The sequence below is a fragment of the Passer montanus genome, unplaced genomic scaffold (assembly GCF_014805655.1).
Source record: "Passer montanus isolate IOZ18808 unplaced genomic scaffold, ASM1480565v1 scaffold95, whole genome shotgun sequence".
Classification (NCBI taxonomy): domain Eukaryota; kingdom Metazoa; phylum Chordata; class Aves; order Passeriformes; family Passeridae; genus Passer; species Passer montanus.
This window is the reverse complement of record NW_024374923.1, coordinates 2035249-2059030: the sequence shown is the minus strand read 5'-3', so window position 1 is coordinate 2059030 and position 23782 is coordinate 2035249. Positions and strand designations below refer to the sequence as shown.

Here is a 23782-nt window from a genome sequence, read left to right as displayed (position 1 = left end):
TAATGGGAAAGAAAAGGAATGGAATTAAACCTTTACAGAGAAGTTGTCTGTGAAGTTTAAAAGAAAGTGGATCTGACATGAATTCATGACTTGTGTTGATACCATGACATTTTGGTTGATAAACCAAAATTTATCCCATTATCTTTTCTATACAGATTACCTTATTCAAAGTTTATAATCTGGAAAGATACAATTTTTCATAAATACTATAGCCTTGATATTTTTATATAATTAATAGAACAAAATCAAAAATACAAAAATACAAAATATAAAATAGATTTAACAAATAAATATGTCTATTTTAATACCTGTTTTTTTAGCACTGATGTTAATACTTTCACTAGTGTGCTTTTAGCAGCAAAACTATTTCAAGAAAGCCCGATTTTTAATTTATTTTTAAACTAAATTTTTTGCATTTTAAAATCCATTAAAATATTTTTCTCCATTTAGAATTATTGGTTTAATTTCAAAATAGACAAATGTTTGTAATATTAATCTGTTTTGCCCATTAAAGAATTGCCCTCCCTGCTCCTTCAGGGAAATGTGGAATTTAAAGTGACAGGTAAAAAGTGGAAAGAAAGCTGTTTATTAAACAATAGAACCCAAACAATATTACACAATAAAACCTCTTGCTGCTCTGGAGAGATGCCAAACTCAGCCAGTCCCTTGGTGGCTGCAGCTCAGCTCACTCAGTCTCTGGTCAGTCCCTCGGGGCTGGAAACGCCGCGGCCCAGGCCCGGCCCGGCGGCCACAGGTGGAGCTGCTCTGGGTGCTCCTCTGGCTGTTCAGCCCAGAGCAGGCTTGAACAGGTCCAAGAAGAAGAAAAACCACAGCCCAGGGCACTTCTTTGCCTCAGCTAGCTAAAACTAACTAAAAACAAAAGAGAGCTCTGTCCTGCTGTCTGTCCATGCACAGACAACACAGTCCAGGAGCAGGAACATGTAGGAGTCAGAGCAGTCTGAAAACAAACTGCGTGCTTCTTCCCTCCTCTCTTCACTCTCTGGAAAAGAGTCTTAAAGATGTAAAACTTATTATTCAGTATAAACAGAACAAGACAACTGGGGATAAAAGCATCATATAGTCAATCCAGGACACCCAGTAACGTCCTTTTCCCTCCTGTAGCGCGCATGCCCCTTGGCGCAGTTGGCACAACAGGCAGCAGGGGTGCTGCTGGCTCCCGCTGGGGCAGAGGGGCTGCAGGGATCCCCGTGACTGCAGGGGGGCTCCAACGCCAGCCCTGCGCCTCCCCAGGGGTTTATGGCAGCCCCGGGAAGAGAGGGAAGGTGGGGGATTAGGTTTCCCTGGGCTCTCATGTGCACGGTGTGGTACCCTGGCCGTGGCCACCCTGGTGAGGTTCCAGTCCACCAGCAGCTGGGAGGTGGTCTCTCCAGAAAGAGAGGGAGAGAGGAGGTGTGGGCTCGGTCTTTTCCCCTGGAAGCACCCATGCTCATGGTGCCTCTCCCCCGGCGAGGGCGGGTGTTGCAGAGGGAGTCCCAGTCCACCCAGCTCACTGTAAGCAGTGGCCTGGCCAACAGGCACTGAGGGGAGACTTCACAGCAGCGCTGAGCCCTGGGCAGGAGAAGTCCAGCACCAAACCCCACAACCAATATCTCTACAAGCTGGGCAAAAACTGGACCTCCTCCAGCTAAGAAACTGCCAAAACCACTGCCTCCCCGTCCCCCCTCCCCCAAGACAATCTGAAGGGTATGCCAAAGTATTGTCTCTTAATCGATATCCATTTGCCGTTTCCATGACAACAAATGGGAAGAAAATTCCTTGAAGAAACCTAACCACCAACACTAGCAAATGCCAAAAAAATTAAATTTTAATTAAGAAGTAACATCACAACAATGGCCATAAGAAATTAAAAATGGACACATCTGCAAAATGATCTAAAATGCTTCTGTTTCCTTTTGAACATTCCTAAATATTGAAATGGTACAACTTGAAGTACATTCTGATATTCTCTATCTGTGGTCACACTGTGCTTATTTCAGGTTATGAGTATTTTATAACACTGCTTATTCAGTCATGCCCATGGATTATAATGCACCCATAGCTCTGTCCAAGAGGGCAACTAAGCACAATTTATATGTTGATGCACTTGAAAGTTAAGATAGTTAACAGGAAATGCTACTTCCCTACCTACATCTCCAGATTTTGTCAGGTAGGCATTCCCCCACCAATTTATTTATTGCTCTATTTATTTTCTCCAGTCATTTTTCTTTTGGCTTACCTAAGCAAGCCAAAAAGGAACAGTACCTATCAGAGAAAATCAACCAAAAAGTGAGCCTTGGTCCTTCTCTAGGGGAACAATGCGTTACAAATCTTTATGGGGTCTGTGACATATTTTCAGAGCAGCATGTAAATTTGCCATTGACAAACTTTCGATTCTTTCTTGCTTGGTCCTTTCTTTAAGACACATTGACAAAGTGTTGTCATGTCTGAAGTGTCATGGGCAAGGACCCCAATCTGAAAGCACCAATAAGCAGAGGAGAGCAAGGACAGGAGCACTTTACACATGATACTGATTGCACGGAGAAGAACCAGGCCACTGAGATCCAGGACTGTGAAATGTGTAAGACTGGTTAGGCATAGGCCTAACCAGAATGTCCCAGAAATGGGACATTCTATTTCATATTGCTACAACACATAATAATAATAATAATGCACTTTTCCACACGCATCCTCTTACTCCTCAGGAAAATAACTAATGGATTTTACAAGATGAGGGGCTTTTTTTCTGTCACAGGAGTGAGAAGGTGGAATGGAAGGAAATATGTTTGCTATGTACAGTAGGGAGAAGTGCTACACCCTCATCTTAGAGGCCCCAGATCTCACTGGAAGATACTCTGCTCTGTCTCTGAAGAAGATGAAATTCCGTTTCTTATGCTGAGAAACGGAACAAAAAGCATTACCTAAAAATAAATATCTCAAGTCAATGCCACCTATTTCTACATTCCCTGTTTCAGAGCTGGCTAAATTAACCATATCAAGAAACATTTGACTTGTTCAAAGAGTAATAAGGCCCTTCTGCAACTGGAATGGCTTTTACCCTAAAATCTGATAATTTATCAGCAGTTTTCTGTACTCTGCAATATCATTTCTCTCTGATTTGAGATAGGCAAATTAGTCAGCACAATATGTTAGCTGATTCAGACAGGGACCAAGGTGAGGACAGGGAAATTGCACTCCTTTGTTTCCTGGTTTAATTCTTGTGAGCATCCATGTGAGACTTACTGCTTATGAGTTGAACTGATACTGCTCCAATTCTGTTTCCACCAGAAAACACAGAGGGATTTTCAAGATAAAGAAGACTGAAAACTAGGCCTGGCCAGGCTATGCTCATTCAAGGATTTCAAAGCACTCTTCAAATCACTTTCCAGAGTTTCACAAAACTCCTGATTGCAAGCTATGGAACCCAGCCAGCCTCCAGCATGTCCACAGCCACTCCTGAGTAGGTAGAACTGGGAAACTCTCTCAGATCTCTGGCTCTGGAGCAGTCTGTGCTTAGAAAGACAGGGTGCAAGGTAAAAGAAACAAAAACCCATAAAGAATGTACTTTTCTCCTGGTCGGTGTAGATTCAGGAAAGAAATGGCTGACAGTGGGTCTTTACTGCAGATCACTTCTGTTCTGGTTTGATTTCAGAGAACTCCCTCCTAAACAACCAACCTGCCTAGGCTAAGTGTGTCTGATTTGGAGCTTGTTTTCTTTGTCTGAGGAGCAGCAGGTCCACAATCTCCTCTTCCTTCTCTACTAGTGCAATCTCACAGAAATGCAAGATGCCCCTTTCTTGCAGGTATGTAGTGCCTCAGAACTGAGCCTTCATTTCTCTAAACAACTTAATTTCAAGGTCTTTCAAAGGTCTTAATTCCAAAAAGCCATTTCAAAAAGGCTGTCCTTAATAAGGCTGCTTGTAGGAAGACTAGATCTTTAAATGGATTCAGGATCACCACCTAACTGCTTTTAGGCTGACATTTGCAGTTGTCTCTACTCAGTATGAAGATAAGTGGGTGGATGTAGTGCAGGCAATATGCCACAGAGCTGTGGTCAGAAAGCATCTGTGCATGCAATTCCAATTGTTTATAAATATACAAACAATAATTAAATATACTGTCTAAGTAGTATAGTTACAAACTATGTGTGACAGACCGTCACTTGCTGAACAAAACCACACATCTCGCTTGCCAGCCAGGCATCCTGAGCTCCCAAAGTGGTAATTTCGTAGAATAAAGGAGAGGCTTCTCTGGAAATTCCGAGAGTTCCCGTGGCAGAAGGCCACACCAGTAGTTCTGGCATACCCCAGCAGAGGGCAATGGCAGATGTACATTTGAGTCTGGCATGCAAAGCACCCCTACAGTAGAAAACGAAATTTTTCCTTTGCCTACCAGATCTTGTCACAAGCTCTGTGCTAACAAAGGGGATAAATCCTATCCAGAGCGGAATCAAGGCCCAGTAGAAGACCTGGCAGCATGTAATTAGCCAGCAACATGCATGAAGCTCTCCAGATCTGTCCTGAGTGACTGCAGTTTGTTAAGTAAAGAAAGGGCTCGGCAGCATTTTCACTGCAAGATCAGAAAACACATGTGGTCTGGCTTTCTTACTGTGCTCGTTTGGAGAAAAGGGATAAGTGAAGCTGTGTGTCTTCTTTGGTGCACCCACAAATGCAAACCAGAAAGACTGAGCTGGAAGTGGTGAATGTGGAGGAAGAAATGGCAAACAGGAAAAACCCTGGCAGCTTTATCTCAGTTCATGGGAGTGTTTTTGTTCTGAAATCTAAGTGTTAGACCTAAGGTCCTCCTGAAGGTGACAGAAAGTGATTCAGAGCAGACTTTTTTAGGTATATGTGCACCTAAACATAAGAACCACAATTTGAGGTAGTTAAGGCTGACTCACACTGGATTTTTTTACTTCTGAATGTAAAACCTTGTATGTCTCAATTTGGGGCTGAAAAATAGAAGCACTCAGAACCAGGAACCACTTTAAAAAACCACCAATAAAACTGTATGTCATATACAGTGAAATGCAGTGACCATCCATTAATTATGTAGGCATGGTACAGAAGCATAAAATGATATCTGTTTTGACCAAGGAAGGAAGTGAAGAAATGTTTACACATCCTTTCACGACAATAACCATAAATAACAAGTAAACAGCGACAGGAACAACTGCTCCAGTAATACTGCTGTCATTTGTTGTGCCTGCATCAGCAGACACTGTGAGGAAAAATCATGTTGGAGGAGAGAGAAATAGGTTGCCAAGCAACATGAGACCCCATCCAGGCCACCCCCTCCCCTGCTCAGGAGCAGACAAAGCTTCCTGATACAAGTGCTCTGAAAGCTGAGCTGTCATCTGTCAGGGGAAGGTGGACAAGTTGTGGGGTGAGGGAGCAGGAAAAGGGAAGAGGGCAGAGCTTTCAGCTGGCAAGGTGAGGCTGTAGAGACCAAGGGAAGAAATGGCAGTTGTGCCAAGGTGGGGATGAGATAAAGAAAAGAGCCGAGGACAGACAGGATGGACAGAAGCCAATTCAGGATGAAGTGGTCAACCTGGGAATATGGCTGCTTCAGAAGCACTTGGATAAACCCTGCTCCAGTGTGGAAGAGTTGAACCAGAGTGGAGTTTTCCTGGCTGGAGAGAGAGATGGAGGAGCATGGTAGAAAGACTCTGGAGAGGTTTTATTCTTTTTAAAACATGTCCATGTAAATATGGCAATCACAACATCAGCTGCTTGGGTTATTTTTCTCAAGGGAGCTGACATCCAGGCCCTGCATGCTCTGCAACCTTCCTGATAGGAGCATGAGAGTACAGGACTGAACATCATGAACCAATTCTTTCCTGACTTATATACAGTATTGATGGAGATGACACAAGGCTGCAGAAGGTGCAGTTCAGGGAAGAATCCAAACCTCTGTCTACTACTCAGAATCCTTCTGAATCTGCTCTGCTGCTCCCATCATGCATGCATTTCCAGAGGATGGGGATGACAAATGAGATCAGTTGTAGTAACACTGCCACAAAACAGGGACTCTGGACAGCCAGACCTTAAACTGAACTGGATAAAATTTGTCCTTCCTCTGAAACCCCACACAAAGACACCAGACATAGATTATAAATGGTATTTAGGAGGCAGAAAGAGGGAACAATTGAATGAATAAGCATATTTTCTTCCTCTTTCACTTGTCTTATAGTTCTGATAAATTTAAAGCTGAGTATGATCTAGTGCCACACAGGCCCATGTTCTTTGTAATATATTGTTGAAAAGCAAAGTAAATTAATAAACTGCAGAGCCCACTACTGTTACTGCTGTAGCTAAACTGATTTTGATACATGAGCCAGCCTCATACATTGTAATGCATTGATTTACCCTATAAACATTTCCAGTGAAATATATGAGAGTTCAGGTATGTTTTCCCTTCCACCCAGAGGAGCCTCTCTGTTTTTCAGAGCCTGTCTTCTATGAGGTGTTCAAGAATAAAAGATGCTGCATTGCCACTTGTGACTGATCTTCAAGAAGTTGTACCCCAGCACAGGCTGAGCATTGCCCTTTGCAAAGCTCTTTTCAGCTCTTCCAGAGTCAAAAACTGAACAGCTTTGGCAGTGCAATTCCATTAAAAGTGCTTATTTGATCAGTCTGGTTTCATACTTAAAATGCTTTTGGTCTCACTACCCCAGCCATCTTCTCTCTCATGACAGCAGTTCTGGTCAACAGCAGCTTCTCCTGAGAGAGGAGCCAGCCTCTTTGGCATGGTCACCAAGAGGCAATAAATACCACCCTTTCCAAACAGGACAGACTTACATTTGGTCAGACACCACCAGTGTCTCTCAATTACATGACATTTCACTGCTCAGAACCTCTGTTCCTGCCTTATGTTAATCTTTGCTGGATTTTGCATGACATTTGGTCAGACACCACCAGTGTCTCTCAATTACATGACATTTCACTGCTCAGAACCTCTGTTCCTGGCTCCTTTTATGTCAATCTTTGCTGGATTTTGCACATCCATCGCCATCTTGAAATTTGCATCTTCTGAATAAAGTCAGAAAAAAATACATCTTCAATGTCATCTGGCCTTAAATTGTTTAGCCCTTGTGGTTTTAACTTTTCAAATGACCAGCTCTGTTAGAGTTTTTCTTCACATTTATCTATCAGTAAGGTGACAATACTTCGAACACTTCTGTTCCAGCTCCTAAAAACCACAGAGATTATGTGGTCAGAAGGTCAATTCATATTACACCAAGAACTGCAATTAAAAGGCTTAAATCAGCAATTAAAGAATTACTAAGTACATACATCAAACTTCTGTTATTACAGTATATCTACTCTTCCAATCTTTAGAAATAACAATATTAACACCCAAGAAATTAAAATCTGGCAAGGTAAAATAACGCCTTTAAAGTCTTTTTTACATTAGCCCTTAAAATTAGCAAGTTTGATGAAAGGCAATGAAATATCTCACTTTAACATCAGCTGTAGGAAGTCAAAATAAACATTATACTGGTTTTGTTCTAGTGGTCTTATGGGATCGTAAAGGCTAATTGCATTAAGCTTTCTGTTAGTTAGGTGAAGAAAAATGTCCCTTAAAACTAGGCTGTAAGCCATAGGAAGTGTGTTCCAGGCAGTACGATGAGGGGAGGTATTCCTTTCTCTCTTTGTCAGTTGTTTTACCCTTTGAACTAGCCTGAACAGTTCCTTTCTGCGGGCTGACTGCTCGTGCCTTCTGTGCTGCCCATCAGAGCCTACGTCATGCATGTTCAGCAAAACCTGTAAGTCAAGTAGGGACAGCACAAAGCTCTGCTCCTCCCTCATGTGTCCCACACCAGCTGCTTCTGAGGGGCACTGCTGGTGATGGACACAGACCCTTTACAAAACAGAACAAAAAGGCTTTGCTCCCAAAGAGGCTGCAACTGAAATCTAAAGATAAAGGAACAGCTGAATCCACAGAGGCAAGAAAGGCTGGTTTTGTTCTTTCCATGCTTTCAAACAGGCAAGAAGTAGGCAGGGCTGAACTTTTTCAGGAACAAAACCTGGCCGTAATTTTGCACTCCTGTTTTGAGAAGCTAGTCTGTTTTATTTTCGGGGCAGGCCTTTGTTGCAATGCTGAAAAGTACTCCAAGTCTCCCACCTGTTGTTTTACCTTATTGCTCACTGAAGCGCTCTCTCCCATACACACATCCTGTTGGCACACAGGAACTGCTGGGAACATGGCTGGTAATTTAATTCTGGCTTGCAGCTGGCAGCTGTCTCTCTTCTTTCCACCTTCCAGCAATGTAAGAAAGAGCTGCGGGCTGCATGACTGGGTTTGGGGAGGTTTCCACTGGTTCTGAAGTATGGGAATTACTTTATGATAAACTGGTTGCTCTGCAACTTTAATTTCTGAGAAATCCTAAAATTTTTCTCACCAGAGCATTGTTTACTCTCTCTGTAGTCTGAGAGGGAGTTGGGTCAGTGGGACAGATTACTTTTCCCTGTTGGATAAACTGATTTGTTTTCAATTCTCTTTTGTTTGTTGACTTCTTGGAACCATACTATTATCAGAGCTTCTAACTGGCTGTAAAGTTACCCCAAAGCCATTTTGTGTCTTGATTTGAATAATATTTAGGCACCTACACAATGAAAACCTCAAAAATGAGACTAAATCTGTGAAATCAAATACACCAGTACTGGACTGAAAGTGCTGTAAAAAATATTTCCAGTGAAAAAGACACATACTCAGTATCTGAAATGAAATAAGAAAGGAAATCTTTACATCAGGCAACAAAATCATCAGATATTACATCCTATGTTCTCATCATTACATTTCTTTAAGAAGTAAATTGACTTATTTTATGCTCTGCTGATATGCCTCTGAGAATCAAGGAATGGGCTGCCCAGGGAAGTGGTGGGATCGCCATTCCTGGAAGCATTCAAAAGGCATGTGGATGTGGCTTAGTGGTGACCATGGCAGTGCTGGGTTAAGGGCTGTACTCAAGAATCTTGGAGGTCTTTTCCTACCTCAGTGGTTCTATTCCATGATTAGAAGGGGGCAAGTTCTGAGAAGCTATTTTTGCTATGCATCAATCAAAAACTGCAGTATAATTTTTACTGCTTGACATTATTTTCTTTTAAATATGTTGATTCATATAGTTGTGTTTACACCAGGGAACAAGACACATTTTGAAGGCATTTGTGCTATACTAGCATGAAATTTAGAGCAAGTTAAAAATAATTACTCTGCTTTTTTTCTGAAATAGTACTGACACCTTATCTAGCAAACCATCAGTGTGGCTTGATTATTTGTTTATTTGTTCTCAAAGCCTTAGCTACTGAAACAACATTTGTACCCAGCAGAAAGAAAAAGTTTGAGAATGTGACCCTTCCAGTTAAAAAAAACCAAACCAACACAACAGAAGGCAAATAAAAAGCACTGAAAATTTACATTCTCTTTTTCTGTCATCAGATCAGCACCAATATACCCTGTGATCTTAACGTTTCTATCTGGTGGTAATGCTTATCATCAACTTCTGAGAAAGTTCAGCTTGCCTGCCTTGATTTTTAACCTGAAAGTGTGAAGGATTTCACACAACCAGCCAAAACCCCAGACATTATTCAGAAAACTATCTTGAAAACTCAAGGAGTTCTGCAGATACTGACACAGTGAAGGGAGGTGAAAAATATGTTCTTTATGATGGACAGCCTACATTAGTTAATCTTAGTTAAAATCACAGAAAAGATGATATAACCTGGAGTTGCATTTACACTGGCAATCTGACTTCAAGCCCAAAGAGAAATTTGTGCAAGAATCTGACCAGCTGACCTGATATAAACTATCACAGCTTTCCATCATGGGTAACCCAGCACAGATTAGTTCATGGCAGTTCAGATGAATGTTGTGAAACCAGAACTGCAAGTGCATGTTATAACCAGTTCATGTAAAGGGAGCAGCCTAACCTGTGACCTTTTCCTGGGAACTAAATGCAACATGCAGAGCACTCAGTGGTCTGTTTGCTTTTCTGTTTATTCTTCTGAGCTTCCAGTCCTGAGTTAGAAAGGTGCTAATGGGCAATACCACCTCCCTGGAGCAGTGATGGAAATCAGGCTTCACTTAGCAGCCATCAGAAGTACAAGATTAAGTGTCTCAGAACCAGGAGTTATTCAAAGAATCAGGTCAGTTGAATATTAAGTTGTGCAAGAAATGCTCCAGGGTAGAAAGAAGGAACTGGTACAATGCAGGAACTGGTTTCCAGTCATGAATCTAGTTTTAGACAGTTGAGATTTGCTTGAGAGATTAGTGTTTTACAGACTGATGGGAAAACAAGAGAATCCAATGAAAGAGCAGAATTAATCCCAGTCATTGATACAGGAAAAAGCAGGGACACAGGAGTCCCACTACTCACCTAATCTGAAGGATGTCACTGAACTAGCCACCTTAAAATTATTTTTTAGTAATTCCAGGATCTAGGAAGACATTATTAAAAACTAATTGCTTTTGTTGAATGGTTTGTTTCTTTTCAGGTTGTTAGGCCAAGCCATGCAAATTAATATGCACTATCATACACTGTGATACAGGTAGCAGCTTCTCCACAGGCTTTTTAACATAAGAAATGTTAGAGAGTAATGTTCTTTGAAAGCCTCCTTTGTCCCATGTTTTCAGAGTAAAGGTATTGGCTCAGTAACCATAAATGCTACCTGAACATGAAAACAAAAAAAAAAGGCATACAAAGGCAAGTCAAGCATGCTTTATAACTACCTCAGTCATATTTCATTTAGCCTGTTAGAATTTAACAACTTGATACAGGGGGAAGAAAAGCTATGAAAATCTTTACTTACTCCTGCTGCACTGCTTTCTTGTTAAACCATCACAAAATGTAAATTTGGAATTACACTGCTACTTCCCATTCATCAGGGGGTGTAAGAGCTGTGATGAGAAATGCAGGACTCCAGGCTGCTCTTCCAAATGCAGTTTATTACATGCAAGACAGCAGTTACAGCAGTCCAGGGTTGTGGGTGACAGAGCCTGTGCCTAGAGCTGTCAGCTGCAGCTGCAGGCAGGCCTGGAGACCCTTAGCTTAGGTTACAAATGCATTCTATACTTTTCTTTGCTGAGCATCTTAATACAGTAGAACCAATCTATACCTTAACTTTTATCTACAGCCTATCATAACTACTGTAATTACCATATTCATGTTACTATTCTCCAGTCACTAAAAGTTAGTACATTACAGTTTAAGCTAGAAGTTGTTTTTCAGTTTTCCTGCAGTGGAAAATTCTGAGACCTTTTTTCTACTTGCAACAGCTGCTGACTTGTTTTCCTGTGCTATCTTTCTGCTTGGTAAAAACATCTTCTTGTTAGAGGTGGGTTTATCCTTTGCTCTAAGTCATAAAAACCCCTTCTAACTGACATACCCTTTGCCTCCTTGGTTATCCAGCAAGACTGGCTCAGCAGTTCCTTTCTTCTATATCAAAACTTGCTTCCATCTCTATTCCTTCCTCAGTTTCTACATTCAAACATATTTCTGCTAAGCTTACATATCTGTGAGACTTTCTTGTCAACCTTTCATCCTTCCCAACAGGGGGGAACCAAAAGGCAAGTCCTGTGCAGGTAACAAAACAAATGGTGATTATTCCTCTCCTGAGCAGTTTTCACGTACGTGGTTGGTACCTGTCTTGCTCTGCACACTTGTCTCACCTGTGGATGACCATGTGGGTAACCAGTCTCCCATGTCCCTCAAACTTGCTGCCCGAGCAGCAGCAAGGGCAAATGGCATTACAGCTGAGGCCAGGGTTATACCATGGCCTTGATGATTTGCTTTGGTTAATTGTACTGAACCAACAAAGAGGATTTGTCCCTACAGTGTCTTAATCTTCTTGTTTCGCACAATGAGTTTATTTTGTCCAGCATTCATTCAATGCTTAAAAAAAAACAACCCCAAAACAAAACCAAAACTGCTTTGGATGCAGTGAGCTGCCTTGGCTTACTTTAGTTCCTCAGTAGAAAACCTGGGTCCCAGACTGATTGTATGCCTTGAATGGCTCCGTGCCATCATAAAATGAGGATCACATTGCTGGTTCAAAGTGCCATTGCACTCAACACTACAGCTTACCTAACATTTTGACCAATCCCAAACCTGTGGGAGAGCAGGGGGTCTTCCTGGATAAAAATACAAAGAAGGGTCCTGTATATGGGCCTTATAGAGAGTAGCTGAGCCGCCCTGACTGTTCTCTGGAGGGAAAGGTTAAGGGGTCACTTGAGCATGGCTTGTGATTACTTATGTGGGGAGAAGACAGATGGGAAAATGTTTTTTGGGGTGTGTTGATTTTGGGAAGATTGTTTGCCTGTGGGAGGGATCCCACAGCACAGCGGAGAAAAAATTCCTCTCCCTGAGCAAATAGAAGCTCTTGAGTGATGAACTGGCCACAACCCCCATGCCTATCTCCCTGTGCTGTTGGTGGGAAGGAGGGAGGGGCTGGCGGGGAGAAAGCTGTTTTAAGGCTTATTTTGCTTCTCATTATCCTCCTCTGACTCTATCAATAATAAATTTACTTTATGCCTTTAAATTTGAACCCATTTTGCCTTTAGAGTGTTTTTCTGCCAATCCTTATCTCAGCTCATGAAACCTTTGTTAATTTTGTTCTTCCCTCTCTTCTGCCCAAATATATATGCAGGAGAGGGTAAGCAGATGACTCTCGTGGGTGGCTGACATTTGGCCAGTGTCAAACCACGACATTGGGGCAAAGGCAAACAAGGTCACTAGCCACAAGGCTGAGATATCAGAGATGCACAGGGCAGCATCACTAATATTTCTAGTGGTATTTTAGTGCCACTGGTCCCACAAGGGAATACAGAAGGTATTTCCTAGGCTCCCCCCTTAGACAAGTGTTTTTTGTGGGCTCAGTTGGGTGCCTGGTTTCTGGATCCAGGTAGATGAGGTACAAGGTGGGCAGTGACCTTCTCATACAGGGTGGCTATGACAAGGCCAGGAAAATAATAATATTAACTCCAGGTAATAATAATATTAACTCCAGGTACCCAGGGATCTTAAAAGGCAAACAGGGTGTTTCCCAATAGCTCTGCTGCATACAGCATATTGCTATGTATTCCCTTTTGTCCCTGTGACAGCCTCTGTTCAGCTTTCACAGGGAGACCTCTGCAATGAGGGCATCAGTAAAATGAGGTATGCATATGTATGTGAGATGTGTTCTTAGCATGCTGATCAGAAGTGTAGGGATTGGTTTGGGAGTTTTTGGTAAGTTTAGTCACTGTACACAGTAAATAATCTCTTCTTTTCATGGCACTATTCTAAAAAGTGCTTTTTACAAAACAGGAAAGTACTATCAGCTCCAGACAGTAGAGGAAAAACAGCATAAGTCTTCTAAGAGATAGCTCTCAGAGTCTCCAGCAGATCAGATGGAGAGCAAGGAACATGCTACAGCCTCCCCAGTTGCAACTCTCTCTGATCTTTCCAACAGACTGAATTTTGAGAGCCTAAGACAGATGGAAAAATCAAGTGCTGTAAGTTATGATTAAACAACTTTAAATAGGCAGCTATCAGATTTTTGTTTCCAAAGACTGTAATGCTGCCCAGTACTTCCAACCCTCATAGCTCTTAATGTCACTAAACAGAAATGACCATATGTCAGTCAAAGCAGTGGGGCAGTGACCCCCAGAAAATGCTAAGTTGGAAGGAATCCACAAGAATCAATTATTGAGTCCAACTCAAATGCCACTCTTGAAGTTTAAGTTTTAACTTCTGTAAAGAAAAACTAGTTTGCCTAATATTGGTCTTTCTCTGGAAAAAGCTGAAAAATAATGGCCTCCATTACAAAAATTAAATTAAAAAATTATGTGTTAGAGATGCAACTGAACCAAAAGAACTGTGTCATGTGTGAGCCCTTATTTTGGCTTGAAGGTCATTTTGCTTGGCTGGTGGGGAAATTAAGAATGAAGCACAAGGTCATGCCCCTGCTATCACTGGAGCTCCAGAATTTGACAGAGCATTTCACATGCACACTAAATCTAGAGATCATTAAGATGGTAGCAGTGAATAACAATTCAGTCCAGAAGATAAGCAAAAACTTTATCTTAAAAAGTCAACTTTTCTTTGCAACTTTTGCTAAAAGACCAACCAAACAAACAAACAAAAAAACCCCCCCAGATGGCTTTTCAAATGGTTCAGCTATTATTTTAATAATAATGGGGTAAGTTAGCTCATTTCAAAGTTGCTGCTCAAATTCTGATTAACTAGGTAATCAGATTACCCAAACTTAACTGGGGTCTGAGATCCAACAGATTGTAACCTAGGGCATTCAGGTGTTCTGGATCTAGCAAGCTGTGCTGTCAGTTCTTGGGCTGTGGGTAACATCACAGATGAAGATGAGCAAAGAAAACCTGTGTCTGCAGTGGGTAATGGTGGAATATCCTATCTAAGAAGACTATTTTCATAAAGAGCTTCAGTTTTTAGAGGACTTCAGTGATTAACTAATGATCCTCTGCAAAAGTACTTATATTTATTTCAAACAATCTCATATGCTGTAACTGTAGTTGTAGTGGATAACAATAATCAGACATACTATGCATTAGACAACTTGTTAGATAACATGATTCATTAGACACAGAAGTTTGCCTAATTCCTTAAAAAGAAATTAATTCAGAACACTGAGAAGAAATATACAAACAATATATTAATGGGAAAACTGATGTCCACAAATAAAGGTGTTATGGTCCTTGCCATAAGAAAATCTATGATGTGCTGTCTGTGTCTTCATAAAGGCAACTGGCCTCAGCAGAGTAATCCAAATTCCTCTGGCAGTCCAAGTAATGCTGGCACACAAAACTTGCATACCAGCAAGTGTGGAGATAAGTGATTAACATCATAAGTGATTAACATCATAAGTGATTAACTGGAATTCCTGGCTGTCTTTGATGTACAGCCACTTGATTGAGGATTATTTGTCCTATTTATTTCCATGTAGTTGGGATCCAGATCCTTGCCTAAGTTTAAATGCCAGGAAAATATTTTAAACAGCTTGTATCAGAGATTTCAAAAATGAGAAATTTTAGGAGTACCTAATGATGGCTTGACTGTATTTCCACTGGATATGACTTTAGCATTAACTTTAGTGGCAACAAAACAAGGCCAAAGATGACTCTCCTTGAAAATCCCACCCATAGTTCTTTTCCTTTTCAGACTAATGTTCTTTCAAATTTATTCTGCAGACAAAACTGTGTGGAGTTTTACCCAATATTCTTGACTGGCCTCTGGACTGCAGGATGTTTTTCAATCAAGGTAAATACTTTCTGCTTTTATAGTGGACAGACAAGTTTTAGATAACTTTTTAAAATGTTGGGATTATCAGGAATTAGCAAGTAATTGACTGTAGACATATTTTCCCCTACTTTTAATTAACACAGCCTTCCTAGAAGAACGCTCAGTGACACTGAAATCCCCATGGTGTTTCAGAGAGCCCCACCAGCTTTCTCTTCTCTCTCCAAACCAAGGAGCTCTCATAGAGTAAAACTTGTGACAGTTATTATTACTCCCAACTAATATTTTAGAAACATGAAGTCTGTGGGCTGGGGAAAGGATAACCAGCTCATGTCCATCACTCCTCTCTTTCCTAAACAACTTCTCCATTTTCTCTCTGCTCCAAACCAGTAATTTTTTGTTTGGGGCTTTCTTACAGTCCCATCTCCACTGTAAATCCACTGTAAATCCAAAGAAGCACCACTTAAGTCAACAAATTGGATATGAAATAATACACATGCTTGTGTACAGACACTTGAATCGGGGAAGATCACAGTTGCTAGCCAGCAACACAGGTGCTGTCACATGTAAGAAATGAAAGATTCTGATAACCTTCCCTTGAAGTAATGTTTCAGCTATGTCCCACAGGTATGTTTACAGGAGTTAATCCAGCACACAGCGAAAGCTGTCCTCTGTAATACACACACAGAGTTTAAAACCACAAAATTAACTAGCACTGCTTAGTCCTGGATAATACAACTCACCTCCATACCCTGCTATCAATCAAGTGGAGGTGACTTTATACTCTTCCCTCAGGGAGGTCAGAAAGCTAACTTCACTACAGCTTCCTTCCATGTCCTTGGATAAAAGCTGCTATACAAATGCAAAGCAGGTTATTAACAACATAAATAGGATTCTCTTCCCAAAACAAACACCCTCTCCTTAGCACAAGCTGCCATAATAATACAAAATGACAGAGCCGGGTCAAGCCACAGTGCTTCAAACCACTATCCTGTTTCTGGGATAATCACCAAACTGGGGGGAATTAAGATTCCTGTCAGTTCCTGAGATGTCCCTTTGAAGGAACGCTTTTGGATATTTTCAGGCAGTCCTACATCCACCCCTATCTGTAAACCCATATGGAGAGCCTCTTGCACTGACTGTGTAAGAATACATACATCTCTTTTGAATGATTCTTTCCCAAGGTAACTTCCCAAGTTATGGGTAGCTGTAAAAATTCCCAAAGCAATATAACTAAAAAACATAATTAGAGTGGTTAACTGTCTACAATCCTCATTTTTTAGTTTTCTGACTGTTTCCCCCACCATATTAATATTTTCTTTCTTTGAATTAGCTTTCTTTTAGGGTATTCTGTACATGTTTGCTTGCTACAAGTACTTCCATGGTTATGTCCAGTCTGTGAAAGGAAGGTAAGAAATTCCCAACTGGATGCAGGCTAACAGCTCCAGGCTGTGGTCTGAAGCTGGGCTGAGAGTCAAGGACTGGCAGTGAAAAGTGATTATAATTGAATGCAACATGTGTAAAGTGCCAGCATTGGGTCTGGAAGCCCTCAGGGAAGAGGGCCGGGTGTTACAGCAGAAGCCTAAGTCAGGATGTGCATGTGCTGCAGGCCAGGAGAGAGAAGAGTTTTGATGCTCACCTTGTGGACACGTGCTTTGTACTGAGCATAATTTACAACAACATCCACAGAGATCTGGAAACAGAAGCACAGCTTTGCACATCAGGACTGCTGTAGCATGGGAAGCTGCTCGTGCAAGGCTTGCACCATGCCTGCCTGTCTGCTATCTACATTTTCCCTCAGTTTGTCACATTAACACCTTTTTTCTAGCCAAACAAGTTGGACTAAAGGAAGCAACAAATCTGGCTTTGTAGACTGATGAAGCTTCACCAAGCAGGTAAGAGAACAGGGCTCCAGATAGGCGTACATTAATGAATGTCGAGTGCACAGCATCTCCTGATATGAATTCTGATTTGACAAACATTGGCAGTATGGTTTGTTCCATTTCACTGAAGGCACTGCACTGTCTTCTGTGTCCTGATCTAAGGCTCTCTTCCACCATCTATCATCAGTCACAAGAAGAAAATAGTGCAATGTCATAAAATTAAAAGATTTGCCATGTCTTCTAGAGGAAGATACAAAACAATACAAAACAATCAGACTCTTCTGTAGTGAATCATCCTGCAGCAGCATGAAGACTGTCCTACAGGGCTATTTTCCATGGCTTGTGTACTGATGTTCCCATTCTCCTTCACTACAGCTCCTCCAATCCTTTATGTTCTTTGGAAGAGCTGCTGCTGGGGAGAAGGGGGAAGCTTTTTTCCAGAGCAAATATGTGGAGAGAGTTTCATATCTCCCAGTAAGAAATGCAATAATTCAAATAGTGCAATGAACACCAGTTAGAAGACTTGCAACTGCAAGTTTGGGGAGCAGAAACACGTAAATAAATGAACAAACAGATCATAATGGACTTTTCTTTAATCAACAAATGAAAAAGTCCTTTGTTCATGAAATCTTGGCCATGCTTTACTTCAGTACTCTTAAACCAGTAGATTCAGCCTCTCAAGGACTGTGAAAGGAAGGTAAGAAATTCCCAACTGGATGCAGGCTAACAGCTCCAGGCTGTGGTCTGAAGCTGGGCTGAGAGTCAAGGACTGGCAGTGAAAAGTGATTATAATTGAATGCAACATGTGTAAAGTGCCAGCATTGGGTCTGGAAGCCCTCAGGGAAGAGGGCCGGGTGTTACAGCAGAAGCCTAAGTCAGGATGTGCATGTGCTGCAGGCCAGGAGAGAGAAGAGTTTTGATGCTCACCTTGTGGACACGTGCTTTGTACTGAGCATAATTTACAACAACATCCACAGAGATCTGGAAACAGAAGCACAGCTTTGCACATCAGGACTGCTGTAGCATGGGAAGCTGCTCGTGCAAGGCTTGCACCATGCCTGCCTGGCTGCTATCTACATTTTCCCTCAGTTTGTCACATTAACACCTTTTTTCTAGCCAAACAAGTTGGACTAAAGGAAGCAACAAATCTGGCTTTGTAGACTGATGAAGCTTCACCAAGCAGGTAAGAGAACAGGGCTCCAGATAGGCGTACATTAATGAATGTCGAGTGCACAGCATCTCCTGATATGAATTCTGATTTGACAAACATTGGCAGTATGGTTTGTTCCATTTCACTGAAGGCACTGCACTGTCTTCTGTGTCCTGATCTAAGGCTCTCTTCCACCATCTATCATCAGTCACAAGAAGAAAATAGTGCAATGTCATAAAATTAAAAGATTTGCCATGTCTTCTAGAGGAAGATACAAAACAATCAGACTCTTGTGTAGTGAATCATCCTGCAGCAGCATGAAGACTGTCCTACAGGGCTATTTTCCATGGCTTGTGTACTGATGTTCCCATTCTCCTTCACTACAGCTCCTCCAATCCTTTATGTTCTTTGGAAGAGCTGCTGCTGGGGAGAAGGGGGAAGCTTTTTTCCAGAGCAAATATGTGGAGAGAGTTTCATATCTCCCAGTAAGAAATGCAATAATTCAAATAGTGCAATGAACACCAGTTAGAAGACTTGCAACTGCTAAGGAAGTTTGGGGAGCAGAAACACGTAAATAAATGAACAAACAGATCATAATGGACTTTTCTTTAATCAACAAATGAAAAAGTCCTTTGTTCATGAAATCTTGGCCATGCTTTACTTCAGTACTCTTAAACCAGTAGATTCAGCCTCTCAAGGAACCTGTAGAAGAGTAGCTGGCTTTATTATTAGACAGAGTGTTAGACAGTTTCACACTTTGGTGAAACTAATTTTAAATCAAACAGAGGATGTTAAAAGCCAGCCTGGCAGCCCTGGGAAATGGTTTTGCTGCAAGGCCTGCTAGTTATAAAGACAAACCTGGTATGCATCCTCAAAGAAGGCCTAAGCTAAAGACTCTTTTCATGCTCTCTTGAAACTGAGAAAATACTTCACCATTTTCATCGAGACATGGCATGCCTAGAAAGGCTACTTATATCAAGTCTTTAGGCATCTAAATCTTAGGTGAGATTCTCAGACTCTTCCTTTCTTGTCCAGAAATCCATCTCTAAACCATAGTGATCACCAGTTGCAACAGGCTCATGGCCTGCAAGGCTTCCCTGGAGGCCAGAAATCTAAGATAGGAAATGCCAATGATGACTGGGCCTTAGAAGCCCCTCTCTTCCACCTTTGAACCTTTGCTTATCTCTCTGTAAGCCTGTAGGTCACTTTCCTCTGACCCTTAATATTGAACAATTTCCAAAACCCCTGTAAGGTACATAAACCCCTACTTCTGCCCAGTTCAGGAGAAGAGCTGTCACTGAGAACCTTTGCAGAAGACCCCAATAAAGACTTCCCTGCAGAACCTCACACAGCCTTCTCCTCTCTCTCCCGGCGTCTGCTGCGGCACCAGCAAGCTAAAGAGCTGAAATCACAAAGAGCTGATAATCACTAAGAGCTGAAATCACTTGAGCTTCCTAAGGTTGCCTGTGGCTGGGAGCTGCTTGGGAACTCGGACAGGCTGTGCTGAGCAGGACTGTACCCCAATAAAGACTTCCCTGCAGAACCTCACACAGCCTTCTCCTCTCTCTCCCGGCGTTTGCTGCGGCACCAGCAAGCTAAAGAGCTGAAATCACAAAGAGCTGATAATCACTAAGAGCTGAAATCACTTGAGCTTGCTAAGGTTGCCTGCGGCTGGGAGCTGCTTGGGAACTCAGAGAGGCTGTGCTGAGAACCACTGAGCTATCTGGACCAAGGCAGCCCACTGGGCATACCCCAGCTGGAAGCAGCCGTATTAACCAGCAGCAGATCTCCCAGCTCAGCAGAGGGTACCTGCCCAATAGATGTGGATGTAAGAGACACACACATCTCTCCCTCAGCTCCTTCAGGCTTGTTTCTCACACCTACACCTGGAGTTGCAATTAGGTGCTCAAGATTTTCTGTGGCTTTACCTACAAGTCTTCATGTCACAGGATGAGGCAGCCTCATCCTGGAGCCAGCTCTTAACTTCCACATGAAAATTCAGAAACACTAGGGAAAGTTTTCCTTTAGAGAGGGTATTAGGAATCTCTTGTCTCTTGCAAAATCATGCATGGGAATGGTTTATTACTGAAACCCCCCCAGGGCAGTGTTCCAGCCATGGTCCTTTCTGATTCCATAGACTTCAACTGTTTTGGACCAGTAGTTTCATTATAACATAACATGGACAGCTCATAACTTTCTGCATTTCACTTTGAGGTTAACAGGTTTTTTTTGGTTTTTTTTTTTGAGTGTGATAATTCTGATTTACTTGATAACCTTAGGTGCAGCTGGGATTGTCAACAGCTGTCTGGATGAATACCCACATTTCAGCATATGGATAAAGTCCATAAATTTCTTTGAAGGTGCTTTTTAAAAAATAAATAAATAACATGGATGTTTTGCCTGAACCCCAAAAATATGATATGCTACATGTGAATAAAACATCAGAGCTCTTTCCAACAGCTCATTGTAATGTAAAATGCATGTTTTATCCTGAACTGTTTACACTTGCTCCTTTCCCTACTGTCTTGGGAAAGTTAGTAAGACAGAATGTCATGTCACATCTACATTTGCAATTAAATGTTCTCTTTCCCTGTATAGTATTGCAACCCTACAAACAAATCACATAAAACTAAACCCATTAATTTACTAAGTAATTTAGTTGCAACTGGCACTGCAAGCATCAGCCCATCTTACCCACTGTCCTTCAGTGTTGCCAATGCTTCTGTCTTCCTGCACTGCTCTTCATTTCCCCCAGCTGTGCCTTCTGTTTTGTGCAAATGTAAAAACATTTCCATGCAATATGCTGCTGCAAGATCCCCATTTTCCAAGTATATCCAATCCAACTCCTGTACAAGCATATATGGAAACACTGCTTACTTCAGAAAAATGTTTAAAGCTTTACTTGGCATTAAGTGTCTACAAAGGACTTTTGGATTTTATTTTTTGGAATGTGCTTACAGTTCAACTTGTGCTCAAACATTCTTGTGGAAGTGGAGCCCTCCATGGCCATATCCCAGGCCTCACAGGAAACCTCCTGAAGACAAGCCCAAAACATGGCACTTGTGAAGGGGAGAGCCATCGCAGACACAAAGAAAACACAGATGCTCGTGTGACAATTAGATGCACTGCATTGTTTCCCACCAAGGCACAGATGGCTGGGGTGTGAGAAAGACTAGACAAACATTCTCGGATTCCCAGAGAATGACCACAGCTCTGGGAATCAGAAAGTCACAGTGAAAAGTAAACTGACCTTAAAAACAGTTTTCTGCCAGAAGAAGGGAGAAGTCATGGCTTACCTCTGTGAGCTCAAAGTACGCCAATGACCAATTTAAACTATGTAGAAGAACAGTGATGCAAGGCCATGCCTGTTTTGGCAGTTCCTGATAATTCAAATTATTTAGGCAATGCTGAATATATGCATGAGAGAGCCAGCAGGATGAAATTTACCTTGTCAGTCCTCTGAAGACAAGATTTGGCAAAAAATGCTGCATATTTATAGTGGTGTTCAGTCAAATCTATATAATGAACATGCTTATTGTCTCTCCATAGTGTAGTGGGGTTGATAACCAGACCACAAGATAATTGAGAGGTGGATTAGATTCATAATAACCTTTCATATTAAAAAGGTGGACAGGTATGGACACATGGAAGTGAGACTGGAATGAGGTAATCTTTAAGGTTCCTTCATCCTGTGATTTTATTAAATTAGCTCATGATAAAAAGACACAACCTAGTGCCTGCAGGTAGCAAAGGCTGAAATGGTATTGAAAACCATAAGATGAAACACGTACAAAGATGCAAGATCTGAGTCCACCAAGGTTTGTTGAAGGGAAAAGGGCAGATCATATTGGTGAACAGGGTGGAGCTGACATGGCTGCAGAAAGGGTGGCTCTCCATCACCTACCTTCAGGGAGAAAGCACATCAGGGCCAGATTTAACAACCACAGAAATCACCAGAAATGCTGCCACTAATTTTCCATCCGTGGGGTGAAATATGAAAAATCCACCTACCAACCTGCCAGTGATGCCTTCAGCGAGTCACAGTGCTGGAGGTTAGGATTTTTCCTTTTTTTTTTTCTTCTTTGTCTCAGGGAATTTTCTCTCATTTGCCACTGCTTCTCCTTAGCATGAGTGAGTCTTCACTCACAGGAGAGGCCACTGAATTGGGACCTTTCCAACACCAGATCTCACTGGGAACCCCTCACCATCTGCTTGGGTGCCTCAGGAGAAAACCCGGGACCCTGACCCTCAACCCTGGCCAGGGGAAGCCTCTCCTGGCTGCTTGTGGGAGCCTGGCAACTGCTGCCCAGCCCTGCTGTTTTCTGCTGCTGCTTTGGGCTTTTTGCTACGCTTTATCCCAACATCCCATGTCCGCTCCACCCCCGCGGCTTCTGGCACGGCTTTGGAGTTTTTACTACACTTTGTTGGCCACCCTGGGCGTGCTCGCCTCTGCTGCTCTGAGGTTCCTGCTGCAGTCCCTTACAGACCCAGAGGGGCACTGAAACTGGCTGTTCCATGTGGGTTTGCAAAGGAAAGCCCCTTCTCTCCCCTCTCGCTCCCGCCGCCGGAGCCGCCATGGCCGTGTGGGGAGGCGGCCGAGCCGGCGGCACAGCGCCCCCTGCAGGCGCGGGGGAATCCTGGCAGCCGCCCTGCCCGGCCGGGAGCCACCAGCGCCCCTGCTGGCCGTGAGCGGAACTGCAGCGGAGGGGAGAGCGCCCGGCGGCCGCGAGAAGGCTGCGGGCGGGTTTGTGCTCCCGCTGCTGCTGGGCTGGGGATGGTTGTTTGCCTTGTGATATCTAGTCTAGTAGAGAATCATTGTTCCTTTTCCCCCTATCTTCATCCAAAAGCCCTGTAACTTCAAAGTTAAAATAATTTGGAGGGAAGTGGGGTCATATTTTCCATTCCAAGAGAAGTTTCCGTCTTCCTTGGCAGACGCCTTCCTTTCAAACCTAGACACAGAGGCAGCAAGAAACACTGCTGCCCCAACCAAAACCCAGACAAAGCTCCAAACTATGTAACAGACTCAAAATACAGACTAGAGGAGGTCCAAAGGCCATCTACTGATTCAAATAGATCATTCTTTGCCTCTGAAATGATTCCAAGCTTACCTGTTGCAGTGCTTCGATGTGTTACCTTCTCTTCTCTTCTCTTCTCTTCTCTTCTCTTCTCTTCTCTTCTCTTCTCTTCTCTTCTCTTCTCTTCTCTTCTCTTCTCTTCTCTTCTTCTCCCCATCTCTCCCCATGTATGGACAGGCAATACATGTCCAACAGGTCTACATGCACGTTCCTAAAGGCTTCTGACAACACAATTCTCACACTGTTGTAGTGGTAGGTGACAGGGAATTACCCTAAGCACGTGTCTTTATCCTTCTACAGTTTTCCTGTTTTCTCCAACTTCTATGTCCAGCTATGCATTTCCCTTCTTCCACCCCACCTCATCTCTATCTTGTCTCCTTCCCTGGAAGCACCGCCCCACTCCCTATTTTTGCTCCCAGCACAGGATAAA

General features: G+C 42.5%; 1 protein-coding gene across 1 annotated transcript; it reads left to right on the top strand.

Moving 5' to 3' along the window:
- Positions 1-1443: 1443 nt before the first annotated feature.
- MGST2 (microsomal glutathione S-transferase 2) lies at positions 1444-20648 on the top strand. Its single transcript, XM_039696092.1, is given in 7 exon segments — positions 1444-1512; positions 8233-8269; positions 13889-13936; positions 13939-13987; positions 15196-15265; positions 16589-16653; positions 20492-20648. Coding segments are annotated over 7 exon segments (495 nt in total).
- Positions 20649-23782: the final 3134 nt, after the last annotated feature.